The sequence below is a fragment of the Cervus canadensis genome, chromosome 10 (assembly GCF_019320065.1).
Source record: "Cervus canadensis isolate Bull #8, Minnesota chromosome 10, ASM1932006v1, whole genome shotgun sequence".
NCBI lineage: Eukaryota > Metazoa > Chordata > Mammalia > Artiodactyla > Cervidae > Cervus > Cervus canadensis.
Window position 1 is genome coordinate 25,956,674 of NC_057395.1, and position 16,058 is coordinate 25,972,731.

At 44.2% G+C, this 16,058-nt stretch overlaps 1 protein-coding gene across 1 annotated transcript in view; it reads right to left on the minus strand.

Annotated features, from left to right (window-relative positions):
- Nucleotides 1-6,817, minus strand: part of PIP4K2A (phosphatidylinositol-5-phosphate 4-kinase type 2 alpha) — a 178,514-nt gene extending 171,697 nt beyond the window's left edge. Inside the window, exon 1 of the mRNA XM_043480638.1 lies at nucleotides 6,397-6,817. Coding sequence (XP_043336573.1) covers nucleotides 6,397-6,540 — 144 coding nt within the window. The 5' untranslated portion in view covers nucleotides 6,541-6,817. The remainder of the gene's footprint in view (nucleotides 1-6,396) is intronic.
- Between the last annotated feature and the right edge of the window lie 9,241 nt (nucleotides 6,818-16,058).

Sequence of the window (16,058 nt, forward strand, 5' to 3'; positions counted from 1 at the left end):
TCTCAACATGGAGAGACTGAGGGGGAGAGGTGCCCATGAGGCACCTAAGGAGTGAAGGAAAACAAGAAAAAAAAAAAATGATGGTGCCAAGAAGGGGCGCCCCAGAGTAGGGAGCATTGTCCAATACAAAGTGAGACAACGATGGCCAAAAAAAAAGTCTTTCTCCAACTCAGTGGCCACCACCCATAGGTGGCTCTAGAGCACTTGATAGGGAAACCTGTTTTAAAACTTCCTGTAAGATTTTTCATGAATAAATTTTTCATATGCTCTCTTCTTAGATGCTTTGAATATAAGTAATGACTTTCTTTCTGTAAAAGAAAAATTGTTTTCCACCTTATGAATAGCCAATACCTAGTCAAAGCCTTTAAGGCTAAAGAAGGAAAGAAAAGATCACTAAAGAGGGCAAGAAATTAGTAAGTTCTGGCCCCGGCCCAGCAGCACATCTCCATGGTGGTGAAGTGTATAGGGCTGAATCCCACCACCTCCTAGCACTATGATCTCAGCAGGGAATTCATTCACACTTGCCTGTTCCCACCATGTACGATTCTTCCCACCTGCTGCATGCTCTCCTGGCTTCCCACCCCACAGCACCCTCAACTTACTAATGGAATGGTTCTTCACTGGGTTCTCCAAACCCCTGAAGTGGTCCATGGATAGAATTCAGCAGATCTGTGAAGGGTAGGGTATACCCTATCCATTTTCATTCATTTGTTCAAAAACATTATTCTGAGAAGGGATCCACAGCCTTCATTTGACTGCTATGGTTGGGGGGTGGGGGTGGGGGGTGGGACGGTCCATGGCGCGCGCGCGCACACACACACACACACACACACACACACAAACCGAAACGTGAATAAAAGTATATATGGGGAAATAAGCTAGGAGGCAGTTTTTAAATGTCCTCAGATGATTCAAACACACAACAAATTTTTGAGAGGCACTTGTCTAATGCTGATTAATATGCTACCGGCCTAACGGCATTTGAATTTGTTCATTTTTAAGGTACAATTACTGAATTCTTATCATGTGCCAATTATAGTGCTCGGCTTCAAATACATTATCTTACTTGACCCCAAATAATCCTGTGAGATAGCCATCATCATCTCCATTATAAGAATGAGTAAACTGAGGCAGGATTTGAACCTAATCTGTCTGAGCACAAGACATTTGGCCAAATTGTCCCAGTTCCCTTAAATTCCAAAATTTGTACTTCCAAAGGTATGTTGGCAGAATTAACCACTCTGGTTGACCACATTTTCTAATCAACATAAGGTAGGTTTTGTTTGTTTATTACAATTCTTGCTGTAGCAAAAACGTAGCAGACAATCCTGTCATAGAAAGAGGAGATCACTGTCTTGCCAAGAGCATCATTCTGAATACTCAAGTTCACTCTAAGGTAGTCAATAAATGGAGAAGAAAATGTATTCTGTTCTCAGGATATAATCCCAAGTTTTAGCGGGTATAAAAATATTTCCCTAATAATATATTTGCATGTATGTGCCTGGCATTATTCTTTTCTCTATAAAGTAAAGGGAAGGGGGAAAAACAATTGTCTGAGACTAGTTCTTCACTGAATGGTTATTTGGGTTCCATTCACTGGGTTTCATCTATTGTCTAACCTGTTATGGTTTTCATTTAATTGCCTCATTCCATTCAATTTAGTCAACATTTCACAGTTACTCACTTCACTTTTAAACGCTAGTTTCCTTCTTTTTTTATCTTTTTTGGTGCCCAAATAGAAACCCATGAACCTAAAAGGCATCACTATTTCTCCAATATCATTGCAAGTCTAGGATCTTGATGAGAACATAACAAAGGCTACAATGCTCAGCTCAGAAAACGGCGTATTTGCCAAAACACACAAAACATGGTGCCTGGGCACCAAGACGATCCCTCAGCTCTAGTACTGGGATGGACAGCTGCCTGATGCTGCCTGCCCGTTCTTTGGGGAACTGTTCTTCCTCAACCCCAATGAGCAAGAGCTGTCACCTTTTCACAACTGCTCGATCCAAGAAATGCCACCACTGACGGAAGCTGGACCAGTCAGAATCCTTCCATGGGATTTTTATTAACAGAATCAGAGAGAGAAAACCCCTTTGCGGGGAGGGGAAGATTACAAACAGTGAGATTCCAGAAGCATTAGTTCTCTACTCATGGAGGAAACCTGACAGCTTTGAGCAAGAACAAAACCAAAACAGACAGAAAAGTCCCAAGAGTACCCAAGTACTGGCTCCAACTATTCACAATGCCCAGCCTAGCCCTGCTCTCCTGGTTTGCTTACCAACTCATCCTTCTACTGTGATTTCCAAAACCCTTCTAATATTTCAGAATTTGGCCTGTTTTCATCCACATTTCCATGGCTTTCAACCGAAAAAAAAAAAAGAAAAAAAGGAAAAAAAACCCAAACATTAACATTAATGTTGATTACTTCTAAACACTGCATTTGTTTTAAGCAAGTTTTACATCCTCTAAACTTTTTCTGTCCAAAAGGTCTTCCTGTAGATATTTAAACGGCTTTTAAATACTCATTTCTAAAAAGCTATTTCACTCCCATAAAAATCTTTTAGAATACCTATTTAAAACAAGCCCTGGCTCCTATCATTCTATATGTTCCACACACTATTAAAAATATTGTAAGAAGCTAACTGCCTGATCATTTTTAGTTTAATTCCAAATGTAACAAGACAAAATTGCCTTCTTAAGTCATCTTTTCCTTTATGTATTCGATTATATTCTCCACTTAAAATACTTAAAATAAAAATTGGCAGTGGTCCGTTCACTGATGGGTATTCTAAGTCAGAAAGCAGTAACGTATCAAATTAACCACATAAAGTCAAGCTTATTCTTGTCACTGATAATTAGCACCACAATGGACTTGAAATTTTCCACCTTAATTTCAAGTTTCTACATTTCGATCAAATAGACTTGGACATAACAGACTGCAATGCAGTCCAACTACAATCAATCCCACAAACTCTTAGTTCACACATCTCTTGCCATCACCACAGATTTCCTAGCCTCTAGCCATGGCCTTGAAAATTCCCTGAGAGTGGTTGCATTTGCAAGGTTATAATAGTCATGTAACTATTGTTATGTATTATTACTCTTTCTATAGTAGCCCAACTCTATCATTATTCTTTCATCGTGTATTATTACTCTTTCTAGTCTGGGGACCCTAACTCAATGCTAGGAACCTAACTGACTGTAAAAGTAGTTGAATCCTGAAGTTAGGGGGAAAAGTTGGAAATCATCCAGTTCAATAACCTTACTTCACAGAACAAATATCTATGCAAAAATAGTTAATAGGCCCAAGGTCAACAGAGTTAGAAAAAGAATGCGAACACAGATCCAATGAGCATTTTACTGTGGTATGTAGATGATTCCCAACATTATAAGATGCCTATAATGTAGATTCTCAATGTAGCAGATGACTACAGAGTAATAGTTTCCCCTTTAGTGCTCCAAATGCAAATTGTAAAAGCAAGAAATTGCAATCTTCTTGACATCTTTTCCCACTAATTTTGATCACATTATAAATGTACAGAAGGGGACTTCCCTGGTGGTGCAGCGGATAAGAAACCACCTGCCAATGCAGAGGACATGGGTTTGATCACTAGTCCAGGAAGATTCCAGATGCCAGGAGCAACTAAACCCATGCACCACAACTACTGAGCCAGTGCTCTAGGGCGTACAAGCTGGAACTACTGAGCCCGAGTGCCTCAAGTCTGCGCTCTATGAGATGAGAAGCCACTACAAGGAGCAGCCCACTCACCCCAATGAAGAGTAACTCCCACTCAACACAACTAGAGAAAGCCCGCACAAAGCAATGAAGACTCAGCACAGCCAAAAATAAAATAAAATAAATGAATAAAATTATATTTAAAAAAAGAAGAAGAAATATAGAGAAGGACTGATTTGAATGATCTCTTCCTGCTCCACTAGGCTTTCCCCAAAGTCTCCATTCATACACAATACAACTGACAAATTTATTCTCATACTATACTGTAGACTTTGGTGCATACAAGGTCATATGAAAACATTTATCTAAGACTTTGTTACCTAAAATGAAATCAACCAGAAACACATGGCATCTGAGTGCTTAGATTTCATCTTTATATACACTTCCTTTCTTTAAAAAAAAAAAAAAAAAAGAAACATTTTTAAAAAGAAGGCTGTGAAACAGACCTTTCTTATGTCAACTCAGAGCCCTCAAAAAAAAAAAAAAAAAAAGATATCTGAACAAAAACACGAGGAGCATTTTTATCAGTCTTTTGCACAGAAACTACCATAAAATGCCTGATGATATATATTTGTTGAATGAATAACATGGTTATATTTCATACTATGGAAACTTGACTTGTCTGGATGACTACACTTAGACTTGCAAACTTTCTTGAAAGCAAAAGAAAATGCACTATCTACAAATCACACATTATTTTTACCAACTTTACATAGTTTCAAAACATTTCCAATTAGCAAGAAATTCTAAAACAAATGTAGCAATTCAAAAATACAAAGTACCAACAGAAGTGGTTACAGTAACACACACACAATTACAAGGTTCCTAAAGTAAACCGGAGTTGGACTAAATTCCCAGAGAACAGGCTCTTTCAGTGGCATGTTATCGCTACTAGTTTAGTAAGTTAAACCATCAGACACAAACACTCTCCTGATCAAAACACCAGCACTTCAAAGGAGATAAAAGCATCCATACATACAGAACTAACATTTTTAAAAATAAAGCAACCAACAACAACATAATTTTAAAAAGCTTAACAAATTTAAAACAACTCTGAACTGTACATGTATTACATAGGAAAAATAACATTTTATTTACTGTAATAAAATGGGGGGGGGTGGAGGATGATGTCCTAGTGTCTGCTGTTGCAAAAGCCGGCTAAAGAAGTTGTGAGGAAGTTAAAATGAACTTCAGTGGATCAGGCATTAGGCTTGATAGAAATAATCATGTCTCCACCTTCTCAAAAACAGTCACTCTTTGCAAACACAATCAATCAATTCTAATACAGTTTCACCTTTTCCCCAGCTCAGCTAGGGGAAGAAAAATACAAATACGATGTTTTTGAACCACTTCAACTAAGTTCATTACATTGAGAATGTTCTTTTAAAAGGCCAGCATGGTTTTTCGTCATTTCTATTATGGTGTAAAGGGCCCTTAGACATCCATCGAAATCAAAAGTACGGAAGACAAGCTTACATACACTTATCCCCAGACGCCGATTGACTGCAGTGGGGAGGTCATGGTCAAAATTCACTGGCTCATTTAAACTTTCACGGCTCAGCCAACAGCTCCTATCGGGTTTCTGGATCCTAAGGTGATTAAAACTGCAAGAGTTTCTCGCTGTTAAGATCAGCAGGAGGTTATTTGGGACCCTCAGACCGCAGTCCGCATAGCCCGCAGCCGCGCATCTTCAGTACCTTGGCTTGTGTGTTAGGCTAACCTTTCCAAGCCAACCTTCCCAGGCCGTCTCCTCCAGCTTTTGAAATAAACCTCCCAAACGGGTGCGGTCAACTCAAGACCGCCTTCCACCGCGCCCGCCGAGACCCTTCTCCTGCGGTCATCCCCAGGCCGCCCTTCCGCAGGCGGCGACTTCGGCCTGGATCCCCAAAGTGGGGGAGGAGATGTGCGGAGCAAGACGCCCCGCCAAGCAGCTCTTCAGCAGGCATAGCGGCAGGGCGAGACAGGAGGGGAGTAGGGAAAGATGCTAAACGCCAGTGCCATATTTACATTGCCGTTTTCTTTGCCAGAAAGATTCCTTGTCTCCAACAATATCTCCTTTAAAGGGGGGGGGGGGGGGAGGACCTAAGCATTAAGCCGCTGCCCAAAGCTCCGCGATCTCCAGTATTCTCGCCCCCGTCCCTCGTGCCGGGAGGATCCAGACACTCCCAGCCTCGGACAGGTACACCTGCCCGACAGCGGAGGACCGGGCCGCCCCCGCAGAGGAAGGGATCGCCTGCACTCTGGCCCCAGCAGCCCCCGCCGCCGGGGGTGACAGCCCCGGCGGAGTCGTGCCTCACACAAACTTCCCAGTTCCCGGGCTGCGGGGACAGATCGGCCGGAGAGCGGACGGACGGAGCGATACCGGTACTCGCCGCAGAGCTCAAATGCAAATTGGACCCTCGCGTCCCGCATCCGGCCCTAGGGTCCCAAGGGGATCCCGCAGGCGCGCCCGGGCGGCCCCGAGGGGCGGGCGCGAAGCGCGCGGGGCTGGGGGCACCCAAGCGCCGCGGCGAACGGGCAGTCCCGGAGGGCTAGTAGCCGGAGGGCCGGGGCCCGGCTCGGGCTCCCCGCCCCGCAGCAGCTGCAGCGAGAGGAGGAGGGGAGCGAGGAGGAAGAGGAGGAGGAAAGGGACTGCGCGCCGCAGCCCGAGCCCTTACCGAGTGGTTTACCCCCCACATCAGGACGCTGAGCAGCGGATCGCTGGCCCGAAAGAGCTTCACTTTCTGCGCGACGAAATGCTTCTTCTTGGTCTTGGTCTTGCTCGCCAGGACGGAGGACCCCAGGTTGCTGGGGGTCGCCATGGCCGCCGCCTCTGTCCCCTCCACCGCCGCGCTCCCGAGGCCGGGGACCCGCCCTCTCTACACGCCGGCCCGGGGAGGCAGCCGCATCCCCTTCGGCGGCGGCCCCGGCGCGCCGTGTCCCCGCTCCGCCCGCCGGTGCGCTCGTCCCGCTCAGCCCGCGGTGCCCGCTCGGCCCGGCTGGCGAAGAAGGCTGCGCTCGGCTCGCGCCCCGGCTCGGGTCCCGCGCCCGCCCGCCCGCGGCTCGGCGCTCAGCCCGCGGCTGGACCAGGCGCGCCGCGAGCGGCTTCCGCGTTGGGCGCCGGCGTCATGACGCAGGGGGCGGGTGCGCGGGCAGCAGCTGCGGCGCCGCCAGGCGGGGCGCGGCCGCGGGACCGTTAAGCTGCGCCCTCGCGCTCCGGCTCGGCAGCAGCCGCCCAGCAGCCCCGGGGGCGCAGGCGAGCTCGGGGCGGTAGCTCCCCGCGGGCCGAGGAGGCCGAGGGGTGGGTGTGCGACGCGGGGAGCGTGAGGACTCCCTCGCGGAGTCCTGGAGAAAAGGGGAAAGGGTGGGGAGAGTGGGGAGGTCAGAGGACAGGAGCACCCCAGAGGCGGTTGTCAGGCGAAGAAATGAGGCTCCGTGCGGCTCCCGCCGCTGACCCGTGACGGGAATGGGGAAAGCTAGTGAGACGTGGAACGCTGTGGAGACCAGGGCTTCCCTAGCACCGAGGGAAAGAGCACAGCGTTGGCCGCCTCCCAAAGTGGCCCTGCAGTGACCTTATTGATCCTCCTGTGCCTTTACCCATCTGGCCTTTTGGACCCCGAACTTGGGCCTTCCCACAAGCCTGCAGAAGTGGGACTCCCGTCTAAGCTGCTGCGCTGTCATTCCCACCACCACTAACACCCTCTCTTAGACAGGACCCAGCATTCCTCATCCAGAGCCCTGAGTTTGACCAGGAGAATCACACCCTGAATTTCACCTTCGACCTCAAATCCTCTGCAGTGTTTCCTATACCCCTTCCTTTTATCCATTCCACTCATTCAAAAAACTGAGATCATGGCATCCGGCCCCATCACTTCATGGCAAATAGGTGGGGAAACAATGGAAACAGTGACGGACTTTACTTTCTTGGGCTCTAAAATCACTGCATTTGGTGACTGCAGCCATGAAATTAAAAGACACTTGCTCCTTGGAAGAAAGGCTAGGACCAACCTGGACGGCACATTAAAAAGCAGAGACGTTACTTTTCCGAAAAAGGTCTGTCTAGTCAAAGCTATGGTTTTTCCAGTAGTCACATTTGGATGTGAGAGTTGGACCATAAAGAAGGCTTTGTGTGGAAGAATTGATGCTTTTGAACTGTGGTGTTGGAGAAGACCCTTGAGAGTCCCTTGGACTGTAAGGAGATCAAACCAGTCAATCCTAAAAGAAATCAGTCCTGAATATTCATTAGAAGGACTGATGCTGAAGCTCCAACACTTTGGCCACCTGATGCGAAGAGTCAACCCATTAGAAAAGACCCTGATCCTGGGAAAGACAGAAGGCAGGAGGAGAAGGAGGCAACAGAGGACAAGATGGTGTCACTGACTCAATGGACATGAGTTTGAGCAAGCTCGGGGAGATGGTGAAGGACAGGTAAGACTGGCTTGCTGCAGTCCATTGGGTCGCAAAGAATTGGACACAACTGAGGGATTGAACAACACCACCTTCCAAGAAATATTTTCATTGTCTTCATCCACATATACCTAAATTTAACCCTTCTTAATGACCCATCTCAGGAAGCTGCCAGTCCAAGCATGTCTAAAAACCCGCTGTCCCTACATCTTCCCCAGTTATCATACTGTCCTAGGCACTTACCTTACTCAGCCCACGTGGAGAGTCATTATATGTCTACTGTCATTATTACTCCTCTCAAGTATAGCAGTTTCCACTATGCACTCTCGTAACCTGCTTTCAGGGAAAGAAAGGATGACAGGCCCCATCCCTTAAGGAGCTTGATGAGCCTCATGGGGTAGGAAGTGACAGGTCATGTGGTCGCCTTCACTTGCTCCTTTTTTCTTTGACTATTCCTTCAACATAAGGGTTGCCCTAAAGTCTTTTTATTCCTTCTCTCTTGTTTCATACTATTGTCCAAAATGTAATCTGCTTCCTTGGTCTCAACCCTCATCTCTCTTAGTGGTTAAACAAACAACAACAACAACAAAAAAACCCTAAATTTTCAGTGAGAAGAGGTAGTGTTGCCCAGTTTTGCCACCAGTTGAGCAAAACAATTAACCTCTCTGAGCCACTGAGACAGTGGCTCTGCAAAGCACTCTTTGTTAATGCAGCACTGTATACAACAAAGAGGGAACAGAGAGTTCCTGTGAATAACCCATAAACTCTCCCCTGGCCTCAGAGAAGTACCTGGTTGAATATCTCTACGTCAGTTGCCCACAGACACCTAAAAAATTGTCTAAAACCAAGTCAAACATTGTCCTCCATCTCATATATTGGTTCATTTTTCTATTGTATTGAAAATGGCATTCATGTCACTGAGTTACTCCAGCTAGAAGTTCATTTGTTTAACAAATTATCATCGACCCAGTCATGAAAGCTTAGAATCATCATCGATTATTGCCTCTCATCACCATTCCACATTAACCCCTTTACCAAATCCTATTCATGAAAACAACTGTGCTCTAATATTATCTCTTCCCTGGTGCCTCACTGTCCTCCCAGTTGAAATTAATCCATTCGACCTCAGTGCTTCCACAGCACTTTGTTCTATGATGGGTCTATTGGATTTAACTGTATATTAATAATGCAAGATGATAGGCTCGCTGTGAAGGCTTAAAAGCTGAATTTAGTGATGACAAAGTATTGAATGAACCTACAAGAAGGAAAGATGGATACTTGTGACCACTGTCAGCTGAGGTCTCACTCAGGAGGGCAGCAAGGTCTGGATGGGTGCGCAGGGGTCATCCCTGTTAGGGGCAGACAGTGGCATAGGTATGGAGATGTAGGTCCACGTGATATTTTCGGATAGCATAATGAGGAAGGTGTTAGTCGCTCAGCTGAGTTCTACTCTTCGCGACCCCATGGGCTATAGCCCACCAGGCTTCTCTGTCCATGAAATTCTCCAGGCAAGAATACTGGAGTGGGTAGCCATTCCCTTCTCCGAAGGATCTTCCAGGTCCAGGGATTGAATCATGGTCTCCTGAATTGCAGGCAGATTCTTTACCTCCCGAGCCACTCTATATAGCACAGTGAGGAGGCTTGTAGTTTTTAAAGGACAGAATTTTCCCCCAACTTTATTAAGATATAATTGACATATAACATGGGGTAAGTTTGAGGTGAACAACTCAATGATTTGATACACATCTACACTGTGAAATGACTACCACCATATATTAAGTTAACACATACATCACACATAATTACCACTTGTGTGTGGGGGTGTGTGTGTGTGTTATGAGAACCTTTAAGATTTACTGTCTTAGAAACTTTTAAGTTTTAGTATAGTATCATTAAGGAACAGAGTTTTTGGTAACAACTCACTTTGAATGGCATTTAAGGTACTGTCATTTGTAAATAGGTCATGAGTTGACTTTTGCCAATGACCTTTCACACGACCTTTTTACTCTGTGGAGGATGTGTGCGGTGTCAGAGTTCTCAAGTCACGGAAATGACCTCAGAAAGTACCTACCCCAGTTCTCAAATTATCTACATTAGACAATGGAGATCTAGAGAGGTTTAAGTGATTTCCTGACTGGTGGGGGAGACAACAGACTCTGAAGGCAGGGTCCATGTTATACTCACCCTGTAATCTTCCAATGAACCTAACATACTGGCTTTTTCTTGGCACCTATGGCCAAGTTTTGGTGAATGGATGAAAAAGAAATTTTCATCTCTCACATCAAAGTTACAAGAGTCTATACCCACAAAGGGTGTATGGAGTGTTCCACTTAGAAATACTTTACTGGGGACTTCCCTGATGATCCTGTGGTTGAGACTCTGCTCCCAATGTGGGGGGCACAGGTTCCATCCCTGGTAGAGGAACTAGGGTCCTGTAGGCCACAGGGTGCAACCAAAACAAAAGCAAAACAAAACACATCTAAACTAAATACAGTTTATTACAGAAAGAAAGAAATACCTTATTGGGAAATTAGATTAGGTTAGACATAATGTCAGAGAAGGCAATGGCACCCCACTCCAGTACTCTTGCCTGGAAAATCCCATGGATGGAGGAGCCTGGTAGGCTGCAGTCCATGGGGGTCGCTAAGAGTCGAACATGACTGAGTGACTTCACTTTCCTTTTTCACTTTCATCCATTGGAGAAGGAAATGGCAACCCACTCCAGTATTCTTGCCTGGAGAATCCCAGGGATGGGGGAGCCTGGTGGGCTGCCATCTATGGGGTCTCACAGAGTCGGACACGACTGAAGTGACTTAGCAGTAGACATAATGTTTAAACTTGAGGGTTAGATACTGCTTTATGTGGACTTAGTTGTTGTTGTTCAGTCACCTAGTCGTGTCCAACTCTTTGTGACCCCATGGACTGCAGCACCCCAAACCTCCCTGTCCCTTACCATCTCCCAAAGTTCACCCAAGTTCATGTCCATGGCCTTGGTGATGCCATCCAACCATCTCATCTTCTGATGCCCTCTTCTACTTCTGCCCTCAATCTTTCCAGCATCAGGGACTTTTCCAAAGAGTCAGCTATTTGCATCAGGTGACCAAAATACTGGAGGGAAAGGTACATCCAACTAAATGCAGAGTTCCAAAGATTAGCAATGAGAGACAAGAAAGACTTCTTCAATAAGCAATGCATAAAAATAGAGGAAAGCAACAGAAGGGGAAAGACTAGAGATCTCTTCAGGAAAATTGAAAATATCAAGGGAACATTTTGCCCAAAGATGGGTACTATAAAGGACAGAAACGTAGAGACCTACTAGAAGTAGAAGAGATCAAGAAGAGATGGAAACAATACACAGAAAAACTGTACAAAAAAAGATCTTAATGAAACGGATAACCACAATGGTGTGGTCAGTCACCCAGAGCCAGACATAGTGGAGTGTGAAGTCAAGTAGGCCTTAGGAAGCACTGCGGTCAATAAACCTAGTGGATGTGATGGAATTCCAGTAGAGCTATTCAAAGCCCTAAAAGATGATGCTATCAAAATCTGGAAAACCCAGCAGTGGCCACAGGACTGGAAAAGGTCAGTCCTCATCCCAATTCACAGGAAGGGCAGGACTAAAGAACGTCCAAACCATTGGACAATTGGACTCATCTCCAATGATAGTAAAGTCATGTGGACTTAACAACCTAGCAGTTTGATCACTGTTTTCCTTTGGAGTTTGTGTGATAATGAAACAATAATGTGTCTTTGGTTCAGCACCTAATTCAGGCTGCTTTTATAGTCAAGGAGGGAAGCACCTAACCATCAGCATTCCACAGTGGTCTTGATGAGGGGTGGGGCTAGAGAAAGAAGAGGAAGGAAGTTCTATTTTGGATGGACATGTGGTCATGTCAGTCAAGGGGAAGGCTGTTCCCATCTCCTTGCATTTGGCCTGTTGGGCTGTTGGTGCCAGAAATACTCCAGCAGCCAAGTTCATGGAGAAGAAGGAAGGAAACGTTGGGAAGATGGAAAGTTTCTCAATACTGACTTGCTTCTGATTGTTGTTCTTTAAAAAAACAAAAACTTTCTTTTACTGTAACCAAGTTTATTTACTATCCTAGAAGAGTGTAGTGAAAATATTAGGTTGACTAAAGTATGCAGTAGAAACAGTGACAGACTTTATTTTCTTGGGCTCCAAAATCACTGCAGATGGTGACTGCAGCCATGAAATTAAAAGATGCTTGCTCCATGGAAGAAAAGCTATGACAAACCTAGACAGCATATTAAAAAGCAGAGACATTACTATGCCAACAAAGGTCCATCTAGTCAAAGCTATGGTTTTTCCTGTAGTCATGTATGGATGTGTGAGTTGGACCATAAAGAAGGCTCTGCATGGAAGAATTGATGCTTTTGAATTATGCTGTTGGAGAAGACTCTTGAGAGTCCCTTGGACTGCCAGGAGATCCAACCAGTCAATCCTAAAGGAAATCAGTCCTGAATATTCACTGGAAGGACTGACACTGAAGCTGAAGCTCCAATACTTTTGGCCACCTGATGCAAAGAACTGACTCATTGGAAAAGACCCTGATGCTGGGAAAGATTGAAGGCAGGAGGAGAAGGGGATGACAGAAGATGAGATGGTTGGATGACATCACCAACTCAATGGACATGAGTTTGAGTAAGCTCTGGGAGTTGGTGATGGACAGGGAAGCCTGGCGTGCTGCAGTCCATGAGGTTGCAAAGAGTCGGATACGACTGAGCGACTGAACTGACTGAAAGTATGCAATACCAGAAATGGAAGCTGAAATAGTGTAGATGCTCTGATTTATTTTATTTTATTACCTTTTTCATCAAAATACACGTCCTCAGTTGAATAATTCCAATTAGAATCTTTCCTTGAGAAAAGGAATTCATTACCTTCCTTAGTGCTATTTGGAAGCTGTTATTCGTTCCACTGCTCTATGAAGAGATCAGAGCAGAATGTGGGACAATGCCCTTTGATCTTCTGTAGTGATATCCAGAGTCTTGCCATTCAAAATGGTATTATTTTGGAAGACTATTACTAAAGTGCATATACAGTCAAACCCAGCCAAAATGCCAGCTGAGCAAATGAGATCCAAGAATTCAACTGCAACATACGAGTTATTTTCGGGGGGAGGGTGTTGACATGATGCAGCACAGCTTGCCATCTGGGAGTTCTGGGGGTCTGGCTATGGCATCCAAACCCCTCCTTGACTGGCTGTGGTTTGGCACCAGCTGGCAGGGGTTGTCCACCCATTTTAAATATTAGTGGTGATTCTTCTGGCTTCTGCAGCTGGCTGGAACTTCCAGGACAGGGGCAGCAATTCCAGGAATCTTCCTCTTGGTTGGCAGCTCTTCTGTTGGCCTGACTTGGGCAGATTGAATTGGGAGAAGACAGAATATAAAAAAGCCAACACTAGGGTGACCACTTCTCAGCCTGCCTCACCTTTCATTCCACTCCCCAAGCAGAAGATGAGAACTGTAGTAAGGAACAGGAAGTGGAGTGGAGGAGAGTAATCAACCTCTGATAGCAACATATCTTTATTGTGTAGACATTTATAACGGAAGTAGTAATTTCCAACATTGACAGAGCAATGAAATGAATTAGAGCAGATCCATATGGCAGACTACAGTGCAACCAATAAAAATGATAATTTCACAGAAAATGTAATGACAGAAAATAATTATGATATTAAAATAAGTGAAAAAGTGGAGTGGAAATTATTTATAGGTATGGTTTTAAGATTATAAAATGAGTTTGTATATGTATATATGTAAAATACTAGAAGAAGCAACTAAGAGTTTGCATGCCACAAATAAGACCCAGCACAACCAAATAAATAAATATTTTTAAAAAATACTAGAAGAAAATACATCATACTGTGTGTGTTGTGTGTGTGTATGTGTGTGTGTGTGTATGGTGCAGTTTGGATGATTTTTAAAGTATATGTCTGCATTCTCTAAAATTTGCATGTCTTTATAATAATTTTAAAAGATGTAACCATCTTCCAATAAATAATACAGTAATGGCATTTAACATAGTAGCCTAAGTTCTGTAAGAGAACAGCTTTGTAAGTTACTCCTTGCTATTTATTACAGTTATTGTTAAAATAAGTCTTAGTGGAACAGGCCATTTTTCTACATGCAGGAGGAAGGGAAGCTCCTCCCTGAGTTCATGAAGACTCCTTAAGAGAAAAGAAGGTTACAAATATGTGGAAAATAGTATAGTGTTTTTTCTATGTATTAGACATCCAATTCCCAATGCGTAGGGTCAATGAATTTTTATTCTTTGTAAGAAGCTGGACTTCCCTAGTAGTCCAGTGGTTAAGAATCCTCCTGCCAATGCAGGGGACACAAGTTTGATCCCTGGTCTAGAAAGATCCCACAAGCCATGGGTCAACTAAGCCAGTGTACCACCACAACTACTGAGCCTGTGTGCCCTAGAACCCATGCTCTGCAACAAGAGAAACCACTGCAATGAGAGACCTGCTCACCATGATGAAGAGTAGCCCGTGACACTGCAACTAGAGAAAGCCTGCACATAGTAATGAAAACCCAGCACAGCCTAAAATAAAGTAAATTTTAAAAATTAATTTAAAAAAGAAATATGAAACTGGGAAAAAATATGGACTCCAAAAGGAAACTGCAAAATTAATATTCTAATAAAGATTTTATTAACTGTGCACCATGCATAACATAATACTATCAAGTTTATTAAGTTTTATATAAAAATCACATGACAGAAGCTATTTGTGAGTTTAGTTTCATGTTACAAGTATACCTAATGGTTGATTCAAAAGATACTAAATAGCCAGTCAAATATGTCAGTCATAGCCCAAGATTCTAAGAGCAAAGTTATAAATATTTTTTAACACATTTTACAGCAAGAGTATTGTATTAGTATTGTATTAAATGTGAGATATGAGTTCATTTTAGTATGCTTGATACCATGAGTGGGTAGAGCCTCCAAAAATTAAGGATGCCTGACACTTAAGTTTGGGGAGGCAGGAAGTTTCCATTCTTTGTCGATTAACTCTGGGCCACGCAGTCAGTGTGACCTTCAAGAGTCAAGGCTGAATGAAAAGACCAGAAGAATCAGATTTTAGCCTGAGTTTTCAGTCCTGGCTACGGGAAAAGTCCATAGTGTCCAGAGGCAGAAAGCAAGGGGACCCCAGCTGTGGGGAGGCCGGCAAGGACCCTACTATGAAGGTAGCAAACCCTGCAGGCTGCCTGTGAGTTTGCCCCAGTCCCTTATGGCTGGGGCACGAGTTAAGTCTGACCATTGTTAAAGACGGTTGGTATTCTCATTTATTTTTTCACTGACACTTCAGAAAAAATGCATTCATGAAACTACTATCTATTGATTGTACATACTAAGTGCCAGGTACCACTGTAGGAACTACATATGACTTCTTCCCTCATAGAGTTTACAGTCCAGGAGGATAGAGTAGAAGCAAGTTAACAGAAAACCTGACAATTACAGATTGTGGTGAGGGGTCTGAAGGTAATAAACCCGGCACCTTTATGGAACATAGGCAGAGTGTCGGGGGCATCCTCTCCAAGGAAAAGATACTTAAGCCTGAAAGATGAGGAAAGAGTGGGGTGAAGAGCAACCCGGACAGAGGGGCCATCAGCCTGAGAAGCCCTGTTCTAGGATGCAAAGGAGGCCTAGCGAGGCTGGCAGGGCTCCTCAACACTGAGACCCTGGCAAGGATTTGAATTCTATTCTCAGTGTACTGGGAGCCCTTGGGAAGCTGAGGATTTGTTTATAAAAAAGATTTCTGTGGCTCCAATAGATTGAAGGATCATAAATGTCAAAGTAGGGAGACAATTGAGATAACTATTATAGGAAAACCCAGGGAAGAGATGATGGGAGCGTGGACTAACATTTTTATTTTTTATTTTATTTATTTATTTTTTCATTTATTTT